Source organism: Numenius arquata, chromosome 16 (genome assembly GCF_964106895.1).
Source record: "Numenius arquata chromosome 16, bNumArq3.hap1.1, whole genome shotgun sequence".
Taxonomy (NCBI): Eukaryota; Metazoa; Chordata; class Aves; order Charadriiformes; family Scolopacidae; genus Numenius; species Numenius arquata.
In genome coordinates this window covers 1159945-1184847 of record NC_133591.1, presented here as the reverse complement: position 1 = coordinate 1184847, position 24903 = coordinate 1159945, and the positions used below count along the sequence as shown (strand labels likewise).

The 24903-nt window shown below is 42.3% G+C and overlaps 2 protein-coding genes across 8 annotated transcripts in view; one reads left to right on the top strand and one right to left on the bottom strand.

Moving 5' to 3' along the window:
• Positions 1–764: 764 nt before the first annotated feature.
• On the bottom strand, positions 765–24903 carry COMT (catechol-O-methyltransferase). Of its 5 annotated transcripts, none has more exons than XM_074159554.1 (5): positions 24545–24903; positions 8074–8356; positions 5900–6093; positions 3799–3930; positions 765–2037 (listed from the first exon to the last, which is right to left on the bottom strand). In XM_074159554.1, the coding sequence occupies exons 1-5, from the start codon at positions 24581–24583 to the stop codon at positions 1858–1860; spliced, it is 828 nt and encodes a 275-aa protein (XP_074015655.1). In that variant the 5' UTR covers positions 24584–24903; the 3' UTR covers positions 765–1857. The 5 variants fall into 5 exon arrangements, with proteins under 5 accessions (XP_074015655.1, XP_074015657.1, XP_074015656.1 ...); XM_074159556.1 differs by lacking the exon at positions 24545–24903 and adding an exon at positions 23951–24519; XM_074159555.1 differs by lacking the exon at positions 24545–24903 and adding an exon at positions 16977–17350.
• The window catches only part of TXNRD2 (thioredoxin reductase 2), a 30208-nt gene continuing 29921 nt past the window's right edge, over positions 24617–24903 (top strand). For 2 of the 3 annotated variants that reach the window (XM_074159550.1, XM_074159552.1), the window contains exon 1: positions 24629–24704. In XM_074159550.1, the coding sequence (XP_074015651.1) occupies positions 24629–24704 (76 nt within the window). Of the gene's footprint in view, positions 24705–24903 lie in introns of all 3 variants that reach the window. The other variant, XM_074159551.1, reaches the window with a different exon arrangement.

Here is a 24903-nt window from a genome sequence, read left to right as displayed (position 1 = left end):
GGTCAACTGTATATATGCTGATTTTCCAGTCTGCTCTAGAAACCTGTGTTTGCAGGTAAATGGGCTTGAAGATTATTTTCTTTTGCAAATTTTGCAAAAATTGCTTGAACTTACCTGAAGGACTTTAAGTTGAGCCTGAATACCAAGAGGACGTGCTGCTAAGCAAGCTTACAGAATAAATCATTGACTTCTTCACAGTGTGGGATGGAAGTGTTAGAACTCAGGGTCTGCCCCTACGCAAGGCGGCACAAGAGTCACAAGGGCTGCTTCTGCATAGTTGGATCCAGTAGAGTAAATCTTTGGTCTTTCTCAATGTGACAGTTTAAATTGCTAAAGAAACTCTGACAATGTTGCCTTCTCATGTCCCTGTGAAATGCACCCATTACAAGCTGGCTGGGTCACCACGGTTTGCTTTGTCCATCTCTGAACTGACTCTGTCACCGTTGCCTGCTCTAGTTTTTGTTTACGCTGTGGGGCAGTTCTCTGCTGCGCTCGTTACTGCTGTCCTGCAGGTGGATGGTCTCTAGCACTCGGGCCAGGGCAGACACCACTTCAGCAAGGTGGGCTATAAAGGGAAGACGCCGATAACGGGTCTGAAAGAATCCATAACGGGAAATGTGAGAATGGTTATCGCTGATTTTCACTCTGATTTTCAGCTGTTGGATCTTTCTGTGGCTGTTCCAAGGCTGGAAATCCGAAGTGCAGTGCAGAATTCACAGGAAACAAAGGAATTCACATGCCTGCTCTATCATTTTTTAGTTTTTACTTATAAATGCAACCATTGCCTCATATAATCACAGCAGGACATGCCAGGAAATGCTGGTGGATTTTTGCGTTGTTCAGATGAGTTTGAGACTTTGGCTTTGTATCATCTCAGTGACAACCCTCACTGTTCACATAGTGTTAACACCACTGGGGTTAACCAAGGTGGGCAGGACCCACCCAGTAAAACCCATTCTCTCTGGTCTTTATTTTTATACAGCATCTTCAACATACACAGCACTTCAGAGTAAGCAGCTTGTCCTGCCCCTAAAAAGCACATACTATGGATACACAATATAATGAGGGGATAAGTAAATACGAGGGGATAAACAGCATTTGCTCAAGGTCTCTGATATCATGTAGCTTTGGTGTTCCTTTGGAAAGATCCTGCTCCTTTTGTCTGTTTTGTCTGTGACTGTTTGGTTTAACCTGTTTACTACATCAGGTTTCCCTAACTCTGCGTGGGCAGATTAATAATTTTATTTGTTTGTCTACTGCAAAATTCTGTTTTATTTTCTCATCACTGCATGGGTCAGTAATCTTTCAGTGCATGCCCTTTTCTCTAGCAGAGATGATTAACTTTTGCAATAACTGTGCAAAAATGTACCTGATAGCATGACAGGAACATTCACTGCATTAAGGGGCATGCTAGTAGTTTAGCAAAATTGGGGGTTCTGAACTAGTCTTTTCTTGCAGCATGGATGTTTTTTGCCACTCTTGGTAAGGATTAATCAGTTTAGCTTGGGGACATAAGCCTTCAGAAGTGACTTTCTCCATCCCACCCTGAGCCCAAACTGTGGTTGTTTGGGTTTGAGCTGAAAATAACAGACTGTGGTGTTCGATGATGTGTTGGTCAAGGCAAGGGAACGTGCATCACCCTGGGTTTGCTGAATGATGTGAAACAATGGAACAGACCTGTGAGCAGACTTGCTCCCAATCCTGGTTTCCACCTGATCTAAAATGATCTCCACTAGTGCTCGCTGCAATTACAGGCTCCAAAATACAAAAAAAACCAAAATTTAAAGCATGGACAAGTTAAATTGTGCAGTTGCATTTACATCATTTGAAACAAAGGTTGAGTATTAATGGCACTCTCTATCCCAAAAACACAGCCTTTTCCATAGCATCCTCCACTTTCATATATTCCAGATGAGATGGGTAGTTAGTGCACTGGAAACGGGGGTTGTTGCGGATATAGTTAAGGAATTCTGGAGCTCCTGGGACGATGATATTGTCAGCCAGAAGAACTGAGCCCTTCCTCAGCAAGTTGCATTCCTAGAAAGAAGAGAAATTGCTTCATGGTGGCTGTTAAGCAGACATTGGCTTGAATGTAACATGCTTTCATGTTAACCGTGTCCTACTCCAGTGCCCGCGTCCAAAAACCCGTTGTACTACAGGTTTGGGGGGAAGAAAAGACATGAGAGAAGCTGAGTGACTCCCCAATCCTTTGTGGTCATGTTTAATATGCTTTTTCTGTTAACACAATCAGTATTACATCAGAGATGTTGATAAGATGTTGGGTCACTCAGGGAGGTCAGGGGAGGTGTGCAGTTTGCTGCTCAGATTGTATCCAACTATGGCTATAGGGTTAGTAGATGGTTTTGTTTTGGCTTTCATGCCTAACATTTGAAAACTTTTAATACGGCATTAAAATGTTGTAGTAGCTTTTAAGGTCACCTGAGAGAGTGGCAGGTACCAGTCTGCTTTGGCCAGTCTCAGTCAAACTCCAAAACCACTAAATGAATAAAAGAGATTTTCCTTTGATCTTGTACAACTTTCTGCCGCTTGGTTCAGGAGCTGGGCATGAAGCAGGGTTTGTGCACAATGAAGATCACTGACAAATTTCCACAAGGCATAATTAACTTGCAACATTCACTTCAAGTGCGGTGTTTATCCTCAGTAAACCTACAAACCTAATTTTAACTGGTATTTTTGTCTAGTAGAAGTTGCTTATCTGAGCTTACCAGCTGTTTTAAAAAAGCAAGTCTGCAGTTAATCAGGCTGGTTGTTATCCTGTGGTTACAGGCAGCAGTTGTAGCCAAAACATGGAGTGGTTTTTGTCGCTCCCAGTCTATTAGAGAAGCCCTGTCGATGAGTGTGCTGTGGAGGGTGTTTAGCTTACTGCTTTTGCTTCTGGTGCCTGAACACCAGTCAGCACAGCAGAAACAATTTTAGAGGCATGGCAAATACCCTCTGGTCTGTTGCACAGCTTACAGAAGGCTATGAGTGACAACATGTGGTATTTTCAACTGGTCAGCAGGATTTCAGATACTCTTTGTGTCAGGCTTTTCTAGAAGTGTGTGAAAAGGAATGCTCTCTGGGCCACTTTCACTATATATTTCATCTGAGTATTTTACATTCACATTTCATATTCACTATTCGTATTGCAATACATGCCAAAATTGCATGTTAGAAGGTTTGTAACATCTGAGAAAATGTAGGGATCTTTTCTTCATCTTTCTCCTAATTTCATAAGCGGTTTTTTGGGCAAAGCAAACTTGGTGTCACAGTTGCATCAGACTGACTGCTCGGATGGAGCTGAGCTCCCTGTTTGTTTTGGCTGTGGTGTGGAGGTTAAGCTCTGATAAGGATGTGCTTGCTTTTCCCGGTGGAAAGAGCCCAGTCATCCTTACACAGCCACTTCAAAAGAAAACATTCTCTGGGTACAAAATAACTTTAGGGAGGGAACATTTTCTTCAGCTACTTGGGTCAAGTGTTCCAGTTAGTGACCATGCAGACACTCCTTCCAGGGAGCACAAGACCCAGCTCATGCAATCCTCCAGCTGGGATGTCTACTGCAGCCCCATTTGTTCAGGAAACAACATAGTTCAGCAGTATTTTGCGAAGTCCTGAGCTATGTAGTGTCAGCACTTGTCCCTGACAAAAGTTTGGGATCCTCTCCCCCAAATCCTCTTTTCTCGTAAGGCTGCCGTTCTCCATTGTACAGAGGATGAGGTCCTCCATGAAGAATAAAGGCCTCACAGACATCAAGGCACTGGCTACTTTACTTTTAAGACTGGAATTGTGCAAACTGACCTGAATCAGGATGGTGTCTGGTGTGTATCTGTCTTTCCAGTGGTCCAGGAAGACAAAATCCAGAGTATCCACTTCATATTTTTTCTTCAGCTGGGGAATAATTTCCTCTGAAGGGCCTTCTAGGATTTTTACCTGAAATGCAAATCCACCTGATTAATTGCGAACCGTTATGAAAAAGCACGTGCCTCTAGCTCATTTTAAACTGTGGCCAGACACCAGCAATCCTATTTACAGCTCATTATTGTGTCAGTTGAATTTTTTCATAGAGTTAGATCAAGTGGACTTTTTTCTTTTTGACAAATCAACTCAGTTATGTTCTAAAATATGAGTTTGGTTTATTTTTTTAATAATAGCAGAAAAAGTGACCTGTTGTCTCTGTTGGATAATGTGATTCTTTACTGGAAACATGGGAATCTCCTGTTGAAAACAGCACCTTTAATTACTGCTTTTAGTTGCATCTCAGTTGAAATTGTAGTCCAAGGGAAGCAAAAAATACAGAGACCACGTTAGTTCAGAATGAAGCGGGAGGCTACAGTATGTAAAACTGGTATGGCCAGTAGAGGGAGGAGGCAGGACAGAGGCTATTACATCGTCCTCACAGGTTTATTGGCATAACTGTCGCTAAACTGAAAGAAGCTGCTGTGCACTGATTTGATACGCAAGCGCCATATACTGTGAGGGGAGGAAGAGAGTGGTAAGGAAATCTGTCTGGCTTATGACTCATAGCTGATCAGGAGATTAAATCAGATGGGGAAAATGCAATTTTACATGTCACTAGTTCTTCAGGTTCTCTTCGACAAGTTAAGAAACACATTAGAAGGCCTCATGGTGGCATTTATTTCCTCTAGTTTTGTCATCTATGTTGAAGTGAGTTGTCTGAATGAATAGACAGGCTCTTCTCAGGCATGAATCCCCTGACCTGCCGTGGATGACTGCCTTGGGCCAAGATGGATTATAGACTGGAATTACCTGCCTTTGAACCAACTGTACAGAGAGTCAAGACACCTCAGATTGCACAAAATTTAGGTATGTGTATTGGGACCAACTAGATGTGGGTAAGTACAACTCATGTGAAGCCCATTGCACATGGTGCCACTGCTTCTTATGAGCTTCTGTAACAAATCAGACCATGGTTCCGTTTTCTGTTGTGCTCAGTCTTGACACTGATTTGAACATTTTAGTTTCTATAGAGAAAATCAATATTCTAGACTTGTTTTGGGGAGGTAACAGTGAAATTCTCAGCTGTACTGCCGTGAGAGGTCAGGGACTGTAACTAGGCATAGAACTAGTTAAATTAATAAGGACTGTGAGTGCAAGAAAAAAAAGAATACAAAATGTCTGTGAACAAATGTAAGATGGAAATCACAGAAAGGCTTCTGATTATCAGGAGGAGGAAACTGTGGGGCGTTCTTGCAGTTCAATAATGGCAGTACATCTAACCAGTTTTGCAATAGTGGTTACTAATTTTATGAAAAGGACTGTGTGTGCTGATGTCCTGTGACTACAGGAAGTGAAATAACTGACTCCAGAGCCTCCCTCCAGACCTGCATTATTCTTGTCACCACGGGTTTTGGGAGTAGCTCTCAGCAAATGGCCTGTCTCCTGTACTAACCAGTGAATAGTGAAGAGGCCAAACTGGAGATGAAATCTAAATGCTTTCAAAATGTTAAGGAGATACGTATGTATGTGATTGTTTCTGGTCCCGCCTCTCTGAATCTTCATCCTGACTCACATAGCAAAGAACTCTGGAGAACAGCCCTGATTGTTTTGGTCACAATCACATACTGACAAGCCTCAAACTCCCTCTGACTCTCGGCTGGGTCTTCATCATACTTGGACCCCTGACTGATGCCAACAAATTTAGCTCACTTGCACTGTATATACAGAAGAGCAGATGACCTTGGTCCTCTGCATGGGCACTGGTAGCTTTTCCCTGCTATCGAGCCTGATGGTTAACTCTGTGTTTTCCCGGACACTCAGGGTGTCATACTTACTTGACAAGTAAATAACAAATTTAAACCTGTTATTGTTGTTTCTATGGATAAAGTCTCACTCTCCATGTATTGCTTCCTCATACCAATCAGAGACAAATGGTCTTTACCTTATCTTGTACTCCAGCAAACTCAATGATCTGTTTAGCGATAGCAGCAAATTCGGGGTTGAACTCCACGGTGAGAAGACGAGCTCCTGCCTTCAGCAGCCGAGCGATCCTCACGGCTGAGTACCCACAGTATGTTCCCAGCTCCAGCACAACTGATGGCTGCAGCTCTTCCACTGTCTTGTCTAGAATTAAGCCTGAATAAAAGGGAAGGAGGTTAACTTTTGCCAAGATCAAGCTGGTCCACGTACAGAAGAATCATAGAATCATAGAATCATCCAGGTTGGAAGAGACCCTTGGGATCATCGAGTCCAACCATCTACCCTACACTACAAAGTTCTTCCCTATACCATATCCCCCAACACCACATCTAAACGTCTCTTAAACACATCCAGGGATGGTGACTCAACCACCTCCCTGGGCAGCCTATTCCAATGCCCGACCACTCTTTCTGTGAAAAGAGCGAGTAGTGACAAGAAACTTAAAAAGTCCCTGTACTCAGTTGCTCAGGACATTCAAAAATTAAGGGCTGTTGTCAAATTATATAGTGTTTCCTTTGCAAATTGGCTGATGTGTGATCAAGTTGATCACGGTCATTCTAAGTTTCAAAATGCAAACTTTCAACTAAAAAATCTTACTTAGTTTCAAAATATAAACATTTCTGAGTAAAGAAGTGCCTGAATTAACTAAAATATTTATAGTGTTACAAGGGGAAAATGCAGTGGTTTTTTCCAAGAGTTTATTGCAGAAACTGGCTATATTTGTGAAATATGTAATGCTTGAATTTTGAGTGCTCATATTTGTTGCAAATGTTACATGCAGTAGTCTGATACAAAATTTCTCATCCTAAATACTCTTTCTTAAAGGAAAAAAGAAAAGCCTAGTTATAAAGTTGCAAAATATTTGGATTCACTAGATGAATTTGTGGGATGGAAAACATTAGTCAATTGTTAACAACAAAAAACGTTCCCAAAAAGCAGCAAGAGTGCACTATATTCAGTCCTTCTGAAGAACGGGATTCATTTATGAGAAGACTGTCTCCTCTTACTTGTATGGCTGGAAACTAGAAACTAATCTCAAAAAGTATTTGATGAGATTTTACTCTGAGCCATGGAATTTTTCAATGTACATATACATTTCGTTATGTGACATTTTCCTGGGTGTCACTTGTTTATGAACAGTGTGATGATGATGAGATTTTGAGATCGTGTGGTCACTCTCAAAATCTTAGGAACTAATGATGTGCTAACTTTGATGGTTCCTATCTGAGGAAAGGTCATCTTGTCAGAGCAAAACTAGAGTGAAATTTTTAAGAATATAATCCCAAATGATCAAAGTTTAGAGCTTTAAGAATTCCTACCCAGCCACCACCTACTGTTCTGCTGCCCTGAGCACCCCAGCTTGGTGTGCAGAAGAGCTAGTTTCACAAAATGTACCCGTGACAGAGCAGCATTTTTTGTTACAGTGCTTACAGTTGTATTTCATTAGCTATGTTAATCCCAGACTAAGCTAATTTCCCCTGCAATTTCCCAGCAAGTACTTCAGTGTCTAATTCATAAGGGAACATGTTAATATTTTGCCATTACAGTTTTTTGAAAAGACTGTCACTTTCTTGCAGCTAAGAATAAATGTTTTGTCCACATATTTTCCTTTAGGAGGCAAGAACAAGATGATTTACTTGCTAAGTAGCAACAGTGTCTGACAGCTGCTTTTGTGTATGACATGGGTAGGATTTCTACCTTCAACAGTACCTTATAACATGCTTGCATGTACAAAATTCATATAGTTTAAAACACTTTAAATTGCTATCTTTTGGTTAAGGATCTGAAAGTACCTAACATAATGAATTATGCATTAAGGCCACCCTGTGTAGGAACTGAGGTACAGTGCAAACCTAGATACTTCCCGTAAATCGTCCCCCTCTGCTTACACACTGGCAACATGCACAACCACAAACCCAGACTTGGTGCTGGGACTTCCTCAATTCCTCACTGGATACCCCTCCTCAAAGACATCTGCACAAACACGCATGGCTGTTTACAGAGCTACTCCGCTGTCCCCGAGGCTGCTGTGGGTTAGTTTCCAGCAGACGGGAGTTCCCATTTGAATACAATAAGACGTCCTGTGCTGTGCTAGTCTGGAAGGATCTCTCAAGTGCTGATCCCTCCTGCAATTACCTTTCTCATTGCCCACGTTCATGGCCCACTCTTTCTGGGAGCAGTACTTATCTATAGTGTCCAGCACACTACAGGGGTCTCCTCGGACTGCATTCTGCAGCACAAAATTTAAAATCCTCTGTTCTTTGCTCTGATTCATGATGAAATTGGTTATTTTCTCCCGGATTATTTCATTCCAGATAAGGGCAGCGCTGCCGTTTTTCTTGATGAGCACCACAAAGAGCAGCAAAATGAAAAGCAGGATGAAGACAACGAACAAAAGGACTGAAGAGCTCTCCAGCATCTGGAAGGAAAGAGAAAAACAGCCCAGGGTTAAGGTGGCACAGGAGAGCGCTATCCTTTTTATAAATACTAAGCTGAATAACCCACAACCAATCATACCGAACAGGAACACACAGGGTTTAATTATGATATTTTCCAGAGTAGCTGGAAATGACTCTCTGTCACTTGGTAATGGATGGTGCTCTGTGGCACTCCCTTTAGAAGCCAATTTTACAGGCAGTCAACAAGTAGCTTTATTTAATGCTCGGGTCCCTTCCCCCATGCAGCTGCTCAGCCTGCCTCCACACATGCCACTGCACAAGGAGCCTCTCAGTACCAAAGCTGTGCCAGCCATTTTTCAAACGATTTAAAAATCTTAAATTAGAGCCTGCATGTGATCCCGCTCTCCTAATTTTCAAGCAAAGGAAAACTTCTAAGCTGGTGTTGGTAAGAAAATATGGAACGTCTCACCCTTTAATTTTCAGCACAGGACCAGCAGAAACTGGGCACTGTTTGGTAACATTCCGTTTTGAACCAGTCTGCAGGTCCTAAGTCACTGCCTTGTGTGCTCTGCAGAGTCCCTGACCTTGTTTCAGCAGGACTCAACCTGCCCCTTTCCTTCAGAGCCTGCAGCCCAGGTACCGAGGTGGAACGGTTTACAAAAGATAGTAGCCTTTCTCCTGCTTATAAAGCCTTTGACACAAGCCATCAATCTGATAACTTCTGAGAACAAAAGACACTTTTTCTTCTATAAAGTAGGGATGTTTTCTCACTGGTTATAAAAATGTAAAGCTGAATCCCTGAATCAAAGAGCTCAGGCTCATGAAGTTGAAGAGATGCAATTAAAGGGCACGTTGTATTTCTGATGGGCCAGCTCAAATTATCTGGTAGGATTGCGCCTACTGTCCCCCTGAAGTTCGGTGCCATGGCTGCAGGTGCCTGTGTGCGCAGGTGTGTGTTCCTGTTTGTCGCTGAGTTTAGGGCATCTGAACGTAAAGCTAAGCAGACGGGATGCATGTCACCCTGTACAGCTCAAGCAATAAATCCTACCAAAGCCATTTACTCAGATGGATTTCAGACAAGCCAGTATATAGGAAAGTGCATTTACTTCCATGCAGGAGTCACAGCACAAAAGATCTGATAAAGAAAAGGTTCTTAAAATTAAGGAATTGATTTAGGCTTTGAGAAGGTGCCAAATTAAGGGTTGTGATTTGCCTGAGGATTCTCTGCATGTGAAGCTCCTCTCATACAACCCAAAACACACCTTGGCTTTGAAGATGTAGCTGGTAACAACTCCGCTTTTCCACCTCTGCTCTCCAGAGGCCGGGGCTGGCAGTTACACACCAGGAGGAGAGCACGGGTTGGAATGTGCTCCAGTTAGTATTCGGACGAACAAACGCCAAGTTCATTTGTTCTTTAAGTCTAATTAGGCATTTGAACACAGATCTAAAGGATTCAGAACCAATTCTAAACCTCAGCAGGCTGGCTTGAGTTGCACCATTTTTTAAACTGTTATTTTAAAGAACATGACACTTATCCCTTTCCAGTCTCTGATTCTTTCTGTCAAGCCTCCTTCTCTTCCAGCTTGCTAAAAATGGTGAACAGCTTCCACCTGCACTTGCATTAATGTTCCGCCTACGTGGAGTTCAGCAACACCATTGCTCCACCAGGAGCTACAACATCCTCAAAAATTTTGCCTAAGTTGCCCAAGGCCAGAGGTAAAGGAGCTATATGATAAGCCAAATATTCCCCCACATTTCTTCCTACCTGTTCTTGCTTCCCTTTTTTGTTTGTTTCCCCCAAAATTGTCCCAGGAAAATCCTAAATTTTATGGGTGGTCAGACCTCCATTCTGTAGTGGGACTTAGCACATACACATGGGAAAAATCTATCCCACTGCTTGAGATCGTGAATCATCATGCAGAACACACTTTGAGTTCAGGAGATGAGTTTCCATGGAGATATGCTCAACCTGCAGTACAGCCGATGTTTGTTCGCCCATCCACTTATCTTAGTCGCACAGCAAGTCTGGTTTGTTTGGAGCAGTTAAAAGTCAGTTTCTTTTGCTTTTAAGTAGTCACCAATGTTAACACTTACCTTTAATGCTTTCCTTGCAAAGTCTGACCCAAGACATTTCCTTTCAGGGCCCGCCAGCATCATTAGTACATGAAAATACTGCTTCTGGGACTTTTTGAATTTTTTTCCTAGCTAATAAGAACCTGCTTTTTACCTCAACAGCATCATAAAGGCCTGGCTGTCAATTTTAATTCTTCCCTTCTACGCACTAGTAGTTCTACCAATCAGGCCCCATTGTCCTGCACCTTCCAGAAGGGAATTCTGTTCTTTCTAGTTCTACATGAAGATGTTCCACATTATCTGACCATGGAGAACTGGGCTTGGGCTATGAAAATATTGTTAGTTTAACAGAAAAATATCTCTCTGTACTCACTTGGCTTGCGTGGCTTAGTTGATTGTATGGTCATTGTTGATGGATTTGGATTAGTGACACGGTTGAAAGATAATTATTCTGAACTGCAATGAATGGATGAAGCCCAGAAACCATTTAGTGATGGCAGCAGGTATCTAACCTTCCTGCCTCTGGACAAGGAAACAGTGTGAGCCCACGTACCAGTGACTTGGTGGCCATCTAACCATGCTCAGGTCCCTCTAGAACTGAAGACTGTTGGAATTCAGAATTATTTCAGGTTACTGCCAGACATAATCCTCTGGTTACAATGGGTACTTTGGCATCCTCTGAGTACGACTAGCCACAGGCTATTGCTTTGGCATTACGAGATTCTGCCAGCGTGTTTGGGGCTGCCCTTCAAAGATCTGTCGGATCCTTTAATTTCTGTCTTCCTAGATGTGAAAATAAATTTAGTGATAGCAGTAGACTGTAAAAGCAGCTGCCAAGAGCAAGATGCATCAGTTATGGTCACGCACCCAGAGTGCGGAGAAAAAATCTGTACCAAAATAGGTAATTGCTTTCATATTCTTAGCTGGAAAATATTTGACATGAAAATTAAGTGCGTAATTCAACCAGTTTAAAACTACCACTACCTAAGAGACAGTCATGTTATGACAGCTTTAGAAAATGCAACTGTAATTTTAGCTTTAATGTGGATTCATGAGATTCATTAAGTATGCAATAAAACTAAACTTGCACATAGTCAAGTTTCCCATAACCACTTATTACAAGGCAGTCGCTTTTATTATTTAACGCTTGTACTGAGGTTCCAAATACACAGGTTAGCACTGCAACCTCTTTTGTGTATTAGAAACACCATGATAAAGCAAGCCTTCTCTTTGAAAGCTAAAATTTGAAGTGGAAAATAGTAGGCAAAATGAAAAATTGAGCAAGGGAATAAACAGAAAACTGGAGGGATAACATTATGGAAAGGAACGAATAACACATATCACTAAATCTGTTTTTGAGAAGACAGAGTTTAAAAGAAAACATATTAAAATTTCATGCCCAAACCTGTCAAACTACTGACGAGCCTTTCTAAAGAACTGGGTTATCTTCTTATGCATCTAATCTTACTCATTTTGGCAGGTTTCATAAGACCAAATCATAACTTGATAACGCAGTTCAGCAGTTTTCCCCTGATGCAAACCATAATCAAACAATCAGCATTTAGATGGGAGTACCTCTGTTTCAGCTTACAGAGATTGAAAAAGCCACTTTCAAAGAGAGAAGCAAACACAAGGTGTGGGAATCTGCTGCCCCAGCTTATGTGCCCTCAAAGATGAAATATGTAAGTCATTCTAATGGCTATAAAAGAAGCCTCAAGAGATTGGCTCACACTTAGGGGACTATTATGGCAATAATTGATTGACTACCCCCTTACTATTATATGATCTCCAGTTTTTCTATAAACCTAAAAATGCCTGTGTGATGGAGCACAAAACAATACATCCTGTTCTTCATTCTTGTACAGGTGACTCCAGCCATTTCACCAACGGTTACACTAAGGATCTTTCAGTAATGCTATTTATCAGTCTTTCTGGTACATTTTTCTAAGTACTGGTATAAAATGATTGGTCTTAGAATTCCCTGAAGTGAAAAAATAAGGATTAGAACAATTGGTAACATTAATTTTTAGGGTAACTCTGAGTAACCAGATGAATTCAAATTGAGATTTTTCTCAGTGTTTCATAAAAACTGTATGACGTTTTCATAACACTGTTAGAGAAAGTTATATGGAGATGTGATCTAACCTACTGATTGCCACTGTTTCTCAGATTCCAAAACAACCTCCCTCTGCTAAAAACTGGTATTTACTGCAAATTAAAATAAACATATTGAAAGTAAGCTCATTTAAATGCTCTGAGTTTTAATAAGGACATATGCCTTAGTGAGTTTCACACTTAGTGGATTAAAAAAGCATCAAATTTGATTATTTAACTATTCTGAAGCTTAGTTCATTATGAGTAATTAACAAGACCTCATTTCCTACAGATGCAAAAATAAGAAATGACAGGTATTAAAATACTTGGGAGGTTGAAACCTGTTGGATAGAACATTTTTCTAATCAGGGTGAATCCTTAAAAGCTTAATTACAGAACCTCTCATTACAATTTTAGCTTGGGTAAACTGATATTGCTTTGCTTTGTACTGCAAATGAGGTCCTAAACAGAATCACAAAAAATCTCTTCTACAAAGACAGCATGGACATCGGACTGCTGTTCCCCAGGACTGGGATGAGAGTAAACTTTGGGATTCTGAGTCGGGAGACCTTGGTTTGGGTCTCATTTTGGCAATAATTTTCTGATCTGCTTACCTACATTTTGTTGCCACAACAGTAAGTTCAAGTTACTGCTACCTCTGTAACTTTCAAGGTGTTATAAAGCTGAATTAATCTTTGTCAAAGTCCCTGCTATGGATATAGGGATAACACCTGAGGAAAGGCAAAGTGATTTTATCTGCATTAACTAAAGAAATCCATTTTGGCATACCAAGACAACAAACGCCTACATGACATTATTATTCTTGAGTTTATGAACAACAGGGAAAATGTGGAGACAAACAGCACTTCAAACACTTTCCTTAAGTGATTTCAGCCTGCTGACAAACCAGGCCTTTGAGGAAAGATGATGTTACATCTAATCTTGCTATAATTTTTCATGCGTTTAATCCAACTGCCAAGTACTGCTTGGTTGTTTAAGAGTTTATTACAAGTCTCCAAGCATCCAGACAGTACTTTAGCATTCTGATGCTAAAGGGTTTAGAATCTAATTTAAACTTTATTAGCTCGCATAACCTGGTGAATGGGGAGTGCTTGGTAAATTTATACCATGCAACCTTTTTTCCCAAAAGAATCTCTCCATCAGTCTGATGGTATTGAGGATAATAGAAATGGTCTATAATCGTAGAGTGTCTGGGGACAACGGGGCCTAACTCATTGCAGAGACACTGCTGCTGAGTCTGCAGGGAGAAGGATGTTACAATGCAAACAATTTTCTAGAGGTTTTCTTAAAAAGGCCAAACAAATTAACAGATTAAACCCGTGAAGGAGGTGGGTGTACCCCCTGTTTTTAGAAAAGGGTTAAAAAGGTTTAAGTTCAAACTTTTTAAAAGCTTCTGCTGAAATTATGCCTTTAAGTACCTCATGCATTACAGTACACAGAGGATTTGCGTATTAGTAGGGATATATCAGCTGTTTAAGAAGCCTTGGGAAAACAATGCGGAAGAGTCAGCGCATTTCTATGCGTATTGTGACAATGTCTGTTGCTCTGCACTAGGGCAGAGATCCAGGCTGGGGCTCCTGACTCTGTCCTGTGCTGGTGTGAATGAGGTAGTCTCTGGTTTGTGGCATTTTGCTTTTCTTGATGTTTTCCTGGAGCACAAGAAAGGCAGAGTGTTTTGGTCAAAGTCTAAACTAACTTCTGCCAAACATATTGTATCCCGTTGCTGTCGGCAACACAATTCAACAGCTTCATATTTTAGTACTTTCAAAGGTCAAAAAAAGATCTTTTTACCTCCTATTCTTTCATTATTGTTTATGTATTTTCAAATGAGTGCAACACTGTGAAGAACAATCAGCATATTGCCAAATGTGAATAGCTTGTATTTCAGTGGAAACTTAGTCTGGGAGTTTGACATTCAGATTTTCCACTGACATTATGAAAACAAGCTGAACAGACAATATCATTTCTCACTAAATATTTCTTGCATGAAATCTAAATTTCCATCTTCCTAGGTTTTTTTCAAATTACTACAATTTAGCTTCGCTACCATGACTACAAAAATTCAGACTTCTGTAAGTGCAAAGGCCTTTTTTCTTTTCTGTTTTTCTCTTCTCAGGTTGAGGAAACAAATATGGGTTTCTTCTTACTGAATGAAAGGAAAAGAACAGAAAAGTCCCTATTGCCTACTAGGTAGCCCCATCAACTAAGCTTCATAAGGGCATTTAAATCCATTCTCCCCAGACAGATTTCAATTAGGATAATTGCTACTCACTTAAAACTCCCTTCACAGTAGCCCACATCTAAGTGGTATTTGGTGCTATAACCCAAAGGAAAAGGTATGTATAATGGTTATGTGCCTCATAAAGAAGATCAGGGTTCAGAATAAACTGGCCACACAGAAGGGCCTCTTCTCCATCCCGCAGGCAGGTCCCTGTGGATCAGTAGTGTTCTGATCCAGACTGACCCAGTGAACACGCTGCAGGAATAAAGCCAGAGTTTGTGGGGAAAGAATTCTTCAGGGATCAGAAATGCACTTTTCCAGGCCTTGAGCAAAGACGGTTTTTTGGGAATAAGATCCTTTCAGGTACCCCTAGGCAGCATTTGTTTCTGATAGTCCTTATTCCCACTCCAGAACTCTAGATACATTTGTACTATTTGTACAAGTGTTTGAGGGCAGTAGTTGGCATCGCTCAGCTGAATTGTCCAAGCCCCACCTGGGAGGCAGTGGGCTGCTAAAAGCAGAAAGTGCTCTGCCCTGTCAGCACACTGGGAGCTGGCATGTAAAAACTTTTCTCAGCTGAGATTTTCATGTTCCCAAGGGGGTAAAACAAGCTCCTTATTCAATTATTTTTGCCCTAAATGGAGGCAGGGAGAAAGGGCTGGAAGAGGAAAGACCAAAATGGCTAGTTGTCCTCAGCATAATCACCTGCGACAGCCTTATTTCACATTCTCTCTGTATCACAAAGATCAAGGGCTGAATCCTCAGTGTCCCAAATCCCCCTTGGGTGCTCCTGCCCTGCTTCCAAGGCTACCAGCTAATCTAGTGTCAATCTGTCTCTCTCCCAGCACAGCTTTCTGCTCTCCACAAGCTGTTCCTCGGGCCAGGGGAGAACATGACTGAAATTTGGTAGTGAGGACACCCACTGCGGGACGCGAGTGAGCAGGGAGGAAATCGCTGCTGAAATGATGGCTTATTTCTCTGGAAACAACATCTCTAAGGCCGGGCAAGGTGGGATCCACCACAGCACAGAGGGTAACAAAAGCACTGCATGGGCAGGGGCAGCGTGAGACAGAGCAGGGCATGAGACTGTGGGCTCAAATCCCGAGTGCCCCCCCCCCAGAGCAGTGGCTGGGGTTGGGTGGGCACAGAGTGTCTCTTACTTTAGCTAGAAATTGCTTTCTGAGAAATCTCTCCTGAGAGAGTTTTAACAAAGCCGGTATGGATGGCCTCGCACATTAAGATCTGGTTTCAACGCCTGCTGCCAAAATGATGTTTTTTCAGAAAATTCCCAGTCAGTTCTAATTCCGCTGATCCTGAAGGAATGCTGAAAGACAACAGTGTGGGACTGGCAGAGATAAACCTGATACCAGCTGCAGGCTGCTAAGAAATATTGCTAAATTTGAGTGACAAGTAATTGTTTGCAGTGTTAATGTGGTTATACACTTTTTCCACTGATGCAACTAAAGCTGTAAATCAGGAAGTTTTTCTTTTGCCTTTAAATACTGCAAGACTGGGCAAATGCATGAGATCCTGAACCCGAGGGCTTTGTTAGAGGAGCCCATGGCTGAGTAAGCAGAAAAAAGTAAGCTAAAGTGCAGAGATAAAGTAAAGGCTGTTTATTGAGATTATCGGTATAGCATGTGGTTGACAGTATTGGTAAATATGAGTTTGTTTTTTAAAGGACAGAAGGTAAAGAATGTCCATAAAGGGCACTAGAAATATACTCTATAACCAGCAACGGGGCTAGCAAGCAAAAGTCCGAGCTTTTTGTCAGTTCTTCACAGACATTTTGCTGTAGCAGAACTCCCTCTTGAGAATGAAAGCCCCATAAAATACAGCTGCAGCAACACATTTATAAAAGCAGCTATTGAGTCATATATGACTGAACTGAAACTTGACTTGCATTCAGCTCTTTCTTGAATACAAATGAGTACCAAGTTCCAGCATACTTATAGCCATAAATTACATTTTCAATTTAGTCAGGGTTATCTCATCTCATGTCTTTCAGCTGTCAAGGTTTACAATACAGTACAAATGCATTACACACAAACATGTCCTACTCTTTCTCCGTGAAAGCTGTTGCTGCCCACGGACCGGCTTCCTGACAATGAGGACCAGTCAGAATGAGGAAAACACCACTTCTTTCACATTCACCACTGTTTAAAATAGAGACATTATCTAAGATAACAAATCATGTCAAGTCTGAGAAATAAGAAAATATAAATATGTACCTTTCTCAGTACAGCAGAAGCTGTTGCCTCCGATCTTTTCCTGTGCTGCTCTGATGTGGATTTTATAGAATAAGAGTCCAAGAGCCTGCAGTATTCAGTCACATTCGATCACATCACAGGAATAGCTTATCAGTTCTGTTACACAGACTCTAAAAGGAGCAGCGTCCTTTTCCCCAACTCCTCCTTTCACAGATTTCTGCGCTCCTTAAAGGTGCTCAGTGCTCTAATAACCTCAGAGAAAGCTATTCATCTGTCTCCTAATGACAGTGTTCTTGTTACTTAGTTACAGCACAGTGAATGCTGACAAAGTCAGGTACGAGCCAAATCTGCGCTCAGTGTAAATGCTCTCTGTTCAATCAAGCAACTCCAGGAATGAATTTGGCCCAAGGGATTTAGTTCTTTTTTCAGCGCAGACGTGGCATGCCACAGCCAGCTCAAAAGTCATAGAAACAAGACCTAGGCGTGTGGGTTAAATATAGAGTGCTGCTAGAGGGAGGGGAAGTATGTATAGCAAATTGCTTAACAGCAACTACAGGAGGTGCAATCAATAAATTATAAATAGTACATTTGAATTTCTGTAGCTTCTAGTTGGAAGAATACTCTGCTACAAACAGCTCTAAGGTAAACGAAGAGGTTTATTCTAATAAACGTTGTTCTTGGCTGACTGTCTATATGGTTTCCTTTGAGGTGGAAACAATATAATCAAGCTGCAATTAAATTGCACCGTAAAAAAAAAATAATAAGAAAAACCAAACACATCTTGGTGGTAGTTCTCCGCTGTATTCTCACTACAAAACTCAGACCCAGTCAGCCTTTGAAGCTCTAGCCTAGAAACTTTTTAAAGATTCAAAGAAAGGATTTGTATTAAATGTGGCAGAAACAGGAGCTGAAGAACTGAAAACAGGCTTTGTCACATGAGCGGGGAGGTCCTTGAAAGAATTAGGGACTACCTGAGAGTATGAGGAGAAAAATAAAAAATTTTAAGTGGATGAATTGAATAAAGAATTGTGGGGAAAAGGGATAGGTGAAGATCAAAGTGGTTTTAGCAACTCTAAACAAAACATAACTAAGACCCTGCAATATAGCAGAGTACCCAAGGTCAATACAGAATAACTTTGAAGTATCCCCTTCCACTTATAAGAGAGCTTTAGCTTAACAAGTATTTTCTTATAATCCAGACATCAAGCAGAACAAAGAATGAAATAAGCGATACTGCACTCCAGCTTCACTGACAGTAATTTCCTGTTTGGTCGAAAACTGGTTGTGAAACCATGACAGGTTGTGTCTGCACGATCCCTGACGCCACCCACAGTTAAAATCAACTGAGAACTTCTTTTACAGCTGGAATGTGGAGAAAAGAGCTTAAAACAGTAGAACTTATCTGTGCACTGACCTGGTTCTGTAAGCATACAGCTATTCTTTGGGGACGTCCTTGCAGTTAACTACAGCTAGTGGGGAACTGGTGGGTGGTATCAGCCCAGCTTCTGCTTAGCAGCATAAATTACTGCCAAGACTTACCAGATTGAGCTGTGTCCCATGACAACGCTTCTAAAGGACGTCTAACTTTGAGCTGAATCATATTCTTCAGGCTAGAAGCATGGGAGGAGCAAACTTGCTTCTGCCTGCCCACAACTGTTTACTTGTATGATAAAGACTATGCCTGCACAGTAACTCTTTCTGTTGCCTGGATACTTCATTACAGAAGTAAAGATGCTGAATGGCATTATGCAAATTAGATAAAGCCAGAGATTCAGATAGTTAAACCACTCAAACTGTCTGATAATGTCCATCAGTTTCTTCCAAGTTAATAGAAATCTAAAATCTTGTAATAGGTTATTACAGGATAATTTTTTCTCCAAGAGAAGCTTCTTTCTTCAGTTGGCTGTTAGATATTGGCTTACACCTTCCTCTCATTTACCTTTTTGCACAAACTAGGGCCTATATAGGTATGGATATTTTTATAAGTTTTTACTGACATTATAACAATGCTACAAACTGCAGAGTTTGTATATACGCTATTCACATGACTTATCCTTGTTTACATAGTAAAAATTTACCCTGCTATTAATACATCCAGGTTAGAGAACTGTGGAGAGCTATAAAAGTCATGCAGTAATGCAATTTTTACACCGGGACAAGATCTTAAAAGCTGGATTTTGTACTGCAAAACGCCAGGATACTGCATTCACAGGGCACATCCATGGGAAGATGTAGACTCAGGATGTTGCTTGGGAGCAACATCACATGAATAGCAACAGGTCAGAACAACTGGCTGGTTCAGACCGACTGGCTCTGAGGGTTGGCAGAGCTGAGCCCCGATCTGTCCGCACAAACCTGAGCAGACTTGCTCGTGTTCTGAGCTCCCCAGCTCTCATGGAGGCTCCCCAGCTGCGACCGCATGACACAACGTGGCAGCGCCATCCCCACTTGCTGTGCATAGCATGGGGCTAAAGCTTTCCTAGTAAATCCACGCCTGGCGTAACAACAAATGACATTCCCTTCGTCTAATAATCCTGCCCAAAGACTGGTTTGTAAAAGCCTAGACAAAGGGAGTCAGGAGAGCTAGCACATTACCATAAACCCCACAGATCATGTGAAACACCCAGTGGAAGAAAATTCTTTTGAGCTTGCATTTTCAGAATAGCAGGAGGGATTTTCTTTTACGTGAATTTGCTGTTTTCAACAGTCAGATTAGTTTTTCTTGCTGAGAAACATGCAAAAGAGGAATTTTGAGAAAGGAAGCACCACTCATGTATGAATCAGGAAACTGCCTGGAGATATCAGAAACAGGAAACAGCTAAAAGAGAAGAAAAATGGCCAGCAAAATTGTACTCTAAAATTTAACAGATTATCCAAGCAGTTAGATTATTTTGTGTTTCCTATGCATCTTAAAAGGTTATCATGCAGACCGAAAAGAACTTCCTGCTTTTGAAGACTTTACAACTCCTCATGAAAACGTTGAAGCTCAGTTAAGTCTACCATGTTTTTCCCTCTCTTTTTTGGTAATATATGTTGGAGCATATGAATGAAGTCGAGAACTTGTGGTACTTGAAGCATCACCTGTTTCTGCTGGTTTTTTCCCTCACTGCAATCCATTAGTTGCTTAGGACAAACTATGAACAGAAGATTCTATGTTAAGGAAGGAATAAAACGGAATGGATTGACTTCTGAATGAGTCCTATTCTCAGACAAATTTCCGAAAAGAAAAATAAGCAAAAAAAGGGAGAAATAGCAGCAAAGCTGAAATGTTAAATCGTTTTTGTTGGTTTATGAACCTATGCACAAATATTTCCAGCAGAGGAAACACTGTTAGCTGAAGGATGTATTTTTTGTAACAAGATGCCCTTTTAGGGTACTTAGCAAATATTAGAATTGTTGGTTTTCTTTTAAAATTACATTTTAAAGTAGAATTTAAATTATGACCTGATTTAAAGCAATTCTGTGATGTGCGTACTTTTCTTAGCTTTCTCAATATAGTTGCTTTTGATACATGGCACACCTTACACACAAAAAATATTAGCTAATGGGATATATTTGTCCCATCTTAACAAAATGTTGTAAGCTTTCTAGACTTCACATGGAAATCTGATCACCACCTCCATCTCATAAACCAAAATTAGTCATTTTCTTCCCTTATCAGTTTGACTTTTAACTCTCCTAAAGATTGATTTATCAAAGCTCTTAAAAGCAGATACCAAAAATGCAGAAAAATACAGCAGAGTTTGACTGTAAGCAAACAGCCACAGATTCCTTCATGCCAATGTAAAGCAATACCCAACAAAAAGCAATATTGGAAAATTCTTGCTACACAAGTCAGTTAAGAAGCCTGAAACAAAAGTGGTAAAAATATATCTTTTGTTTACCCTGGATCTGTGTCTTCGAACAAGGGTCCTCACTTGTCAGCATAACCCCCACATTAGAATACTATCCATGAATTTAGCAAATTGAATCATGAGAAGGCTTAACCTTGCTTTGAAAAAAGTCTAAAGATTGGTAACCACCCCTCTCCTGCTACCATTTATTCTGTCTTTCTGCAGCTCTGGGATACGGTTCTCTCAATTGCCACTTTTGTATTCACCAATTGACATGCCTTTCTTCCACATGCTTTTTCTTTCCCTCCTCCTTCCTCCATAACTCTAAGGACACCACACTACACACTAGTGAAAAAAAAAAACCAAGAGAGTACAATCAATCACAAGAGAGATGGTAAGAAACCAAAAAAGTCCTACCTCATGCAGAGACCTCTTAGTTCACCCAGTGATCCTGTACAGTTCACTGACACTCCTGTAAATTATTAACTAGGTCATGCCACAAAATGCAACCACTGCTATAATCCATTTTCTACCCCACCCACCAAAAAAGAAATGTGATGACTTCCAAAGATGGTATCTGCCTGACACCTCTCCTTTCTCCACCCTCCAGGTTGCTAAGCTGAGAGCACAAGACATAGAGCAAACCATGCCAGAAAAACAGGAAAGACATGAAGATGTGTCTGAAAAGCCAAAATTTCTTAAATATTAGGTAGAAAAGGTGTTTGGTCCTGGATGTTTTCATGAGGAAGAATTTAAGTAAGCCATTGATAAATGTAACAAAAAGTATTTCATATGAAGGAAAAAAGAGAATTCCAAGCTGTCCTTACAATAAATTCAAAAGTAAAACGTCTGCCCATTAACAGGACCAATTAATGCCTTACAAAACCCCTATTTTTGTTGAATGGATTTGTATACATTTCTGAAATGTATTACAGTAGTGTTTCCTTTGCCCTTTTAATACCACACTGTTTACAGTACACTGAATAAACATCTCCCCCTGGAAATAAACCAAACCACATCTAATGTATTAAGTCAATTTATGACTCCAAATATGACTAGCTACAACTGACAAAATCCTGTGGAAATATGATGTTAAATCTAATAGCTATCTTGTAAGAAGGTTTTTTCTTAATCCCAAGTTTTGAAAAAATATGCTTTCACTGCAGAAACAGAATGCTTTATGTAAATGCTTCCTGACACTAGAATGTAGTTGCCACTACAGGACTTAATGCTTCCTTTCTTAAAAGATAAATATTACACATATGTAAAAAATGTGTACCGCTAATTATTCTGATCATCTTAACGCTAACCACAAAAGAATTAAAATAAGAAAGTTATAGGAGATGAGGCAAAGACACATTAGAAACCACACCTGATAACCTGATAAAGAATGCGTCTCTGGTCCCTGGGGAGGACTTCTGCAGTGTAGCAGACACCCCCTCAGTGCTGACTACAGCAAACTGCAGTGGCTACTGCTCTTATTGCTGTTGTGACCACGGGCAAACCCTGCTCCTCGCTGCTGACATTCGCCTCTATCGGTCTCAATGATCACACGTGTGAGAACGTGCAAGAGGCAGCAGAGCGGTGTTATGCAGGCTTTGTTCTTCCTGTGAAGATGGCAGCCCCGATGGGAAAGCCCTAGCCCGTGGCACTGCACAGGGCTTTGTCACTAGCTGTGAGATACACCCCGAGGAATGGTGACACCCCAGCTTCCCACGGTCTGCTGGTGGCCCAGCAGCGGATATGGATAGTCCTGGCTCCCAGGTGACTTCAGAAGGATGCCAAGGGGAAGCAACTGATTCACTTTCAAGCTAGAAAAGGGAGGGTGTGTGTTGTGTTTAGGAACGCAATCATCTAAAAGAAGCTCCAATCTCACCACTGCTGTGAAGGCTGTGGTTCACTGAGACTCTGAGCTCTAAAATAACGAAAGCAATCAGTAATGCCAGTGTACAATGTGACTGTTACAATGGGCACTTGGCCAAGATTCTACTCTTAAAAGAGTTTAGAAGCATTACTCCAAAATTATCATCAATTCTTTCCTAAATTGCCACGGTAGGTGCTGTTTAAAGGTAATGTTTTCTATCAACAGCTTTGCTACATGTAAGGCCTTTCGTTATTAGCAAAATGCCATAAAGCTGCAGGGACATTTCTCCACAGAAACTGGTTTTGTGTTTGGGGAGATTCTACCCTTGATCCTACGCACCTGAACTAAATGCTGTGTGAGGAGCATATGCTCAACGCTGCCTGACTCAATTCAGGATAGTGGCTAAAATGAACAGCTACAACAACTTTGCATGCATATACCTGAAAAGCATAAAAGATTGGTATCTGAATATGCTTGAGGCCTCTCAGTATGCTCTGGTTATGTCTTTCTACTGCTGCTGCAGTGGGTGACAGTGTTTCTAGTGATTTATTGATTAGTGCTGCAGGAGGCAACAGAGAAGGGGATGCTTTTTTTTTTTTTAACAGCATTGATACTGGACAAGTCACCAATCCATTTACTGAAGTGATAGTAATTCCTGTTTCGTGTATTTTCAAGCATTAATGGAGAGAAAAAAATAATCATACCACCACCCTGGAGGTGGTGTTAGTTCTACAAAACTTTTGAGTATTTTAATTTCCTGCCATTTCTCAGCTGTGGACCAGGCGATTGATGGTTTCTGAAACAAACCGGTTGGATGCTGCCCCCTGGAGCCAGGCCCTTGCTGCGGAGACAGATATTTCTCCTTGAGAAAAAGCGGCCGATTCTTTGTCCCAGGCTCTGGTTTGGCTATGGCGGTATTTATCACACACAACTCCCTACGTACGGCAGCAGGCAGGGTCCCTACTGTGCCTCAGTAAAGGCCAACAGCCAGCACTTCTGGATGAGAAAGACCTTGTTCCCTGCGCTAACGTTTCGATCAATGCCAACTTTGAGGCCTTTTCACCTCAGGCTGCCAGAATACATTACCAGCATTAATAACTCCCACAGCTCCTGCCCGAAGCAGGTCAGCAGCATTGCTTTAGTCAACAGCCGGCGTGTGGCACGGGGACAGGAGATGCTGTTGCAGGTGGTGAAGCATCAGAGGTGCTCCGGCAGGTTCTCCCAGGCCGTTATCTGTATCTACACCACCACAGCTAAACCCCGTGTTACGGCTGTTTGCGCTGCGCTGGTTCACTGACCTGTGGAGCGCGGGCCCTGCCCCGCCATTTTGGCTGAAGAACCCTCTTCTCTCGGACTCGAGGCCCTGCCGCCTGCTCTCAACGCTGAACACGCCTCAGGAACCCGAAACAACGCCACATGTTGCCGGCAAGACCTCGTGGAAGGGAAAGACTTTACTCAAACCACCTTCTCGGAGGATTTTAACTTCCAGCCTGTGCGCTGCACCTTCGGGAGGGGCTGCCACCTCCCACCTCTCCCTTACAAAGGGATGTGAGGGGAAATAACGGGACTCCGATCAGCCGTGAAGGTTCTGGGCATTCGTCGTGTTTCTCTTCTTACCCAAAACGCCTTCCCTGAACCCCTCTTGCAGCAGCATCTCGCAGGGCAGACAAACCAGTCAGGCAAAGTATTTGGGTTTTTTTCCCCCTTCCAAACATCCGATTTTAACGCAAACGCGCTTCTCTAACGCCGGAGCCTGTGCCCGCCTTCTGAAAAGGCCTCTGAAGGCTCCGCAGCGGCTCCAGAGGCCGGAGCTCCGGCCGGGCGGCGGCCTCCCCTCAGCTCTGCGCCCCCGCCGCCCCCCTCCCTCACGGGGCTCCGCCGCCCTCACCCACCCGGTGTCGCCGCCCTCCGCTCAGGCGCTGCTCGGCCATCTCGCAGGGGTCCTGGCTGGGCGCGGAGGCCCCCTGCCGTACAGCATGGCGGCGCTGTGGCGGAGGCGGGAGCGTTTTCTGGGAGCGTCGGGGCTGTGCCGTACGGTACGAGCCCTCTCAGGTACGGGGCGCCCGCTGGGATCGGGGCTGGCAGAGGCCGCACCTCCGCCTTTCCCCGCGGGAGGCGGGCTGCCTTCTCCTCCTGACGCCCAAGGCGCCCGGGGAGGGTCCGAGCCCTTCCCACTACACGCACGGCGGGGAGAGACCGGCGGGCGCCTTCCTTGAGCGGCCGCTGCGGAGACCGGAGCCCGCCGCCCGCC

What these genes read in the sequence shown, in the direction of transcription:
- COMT (XM_074159554.1), bottom strand. Translation starts at nt 24,583, where the DNA reads ATGGCCGAGCAGCGCCTGAGCGGAGGGCGGCGACACCGG. An exon ending in GCGGAGGGCGGCGACACCGG is followed by an intron (nt 8,357 to 24,544) that starts GTGGGTGAGGGC and finishes CTTTCCTTCCAG; the next exon opens with ATGCTGGAGAGCTCTTCAGT. An exon ending in GAACGTGGGCAATGAGAAAG is followed by an intron (nt 6,094 to 8,073) that starts GTAATTGCAGGA and finishes CCTTTTATTCAG; the next exon opens with GCTTAATTCTAGACAAGACA.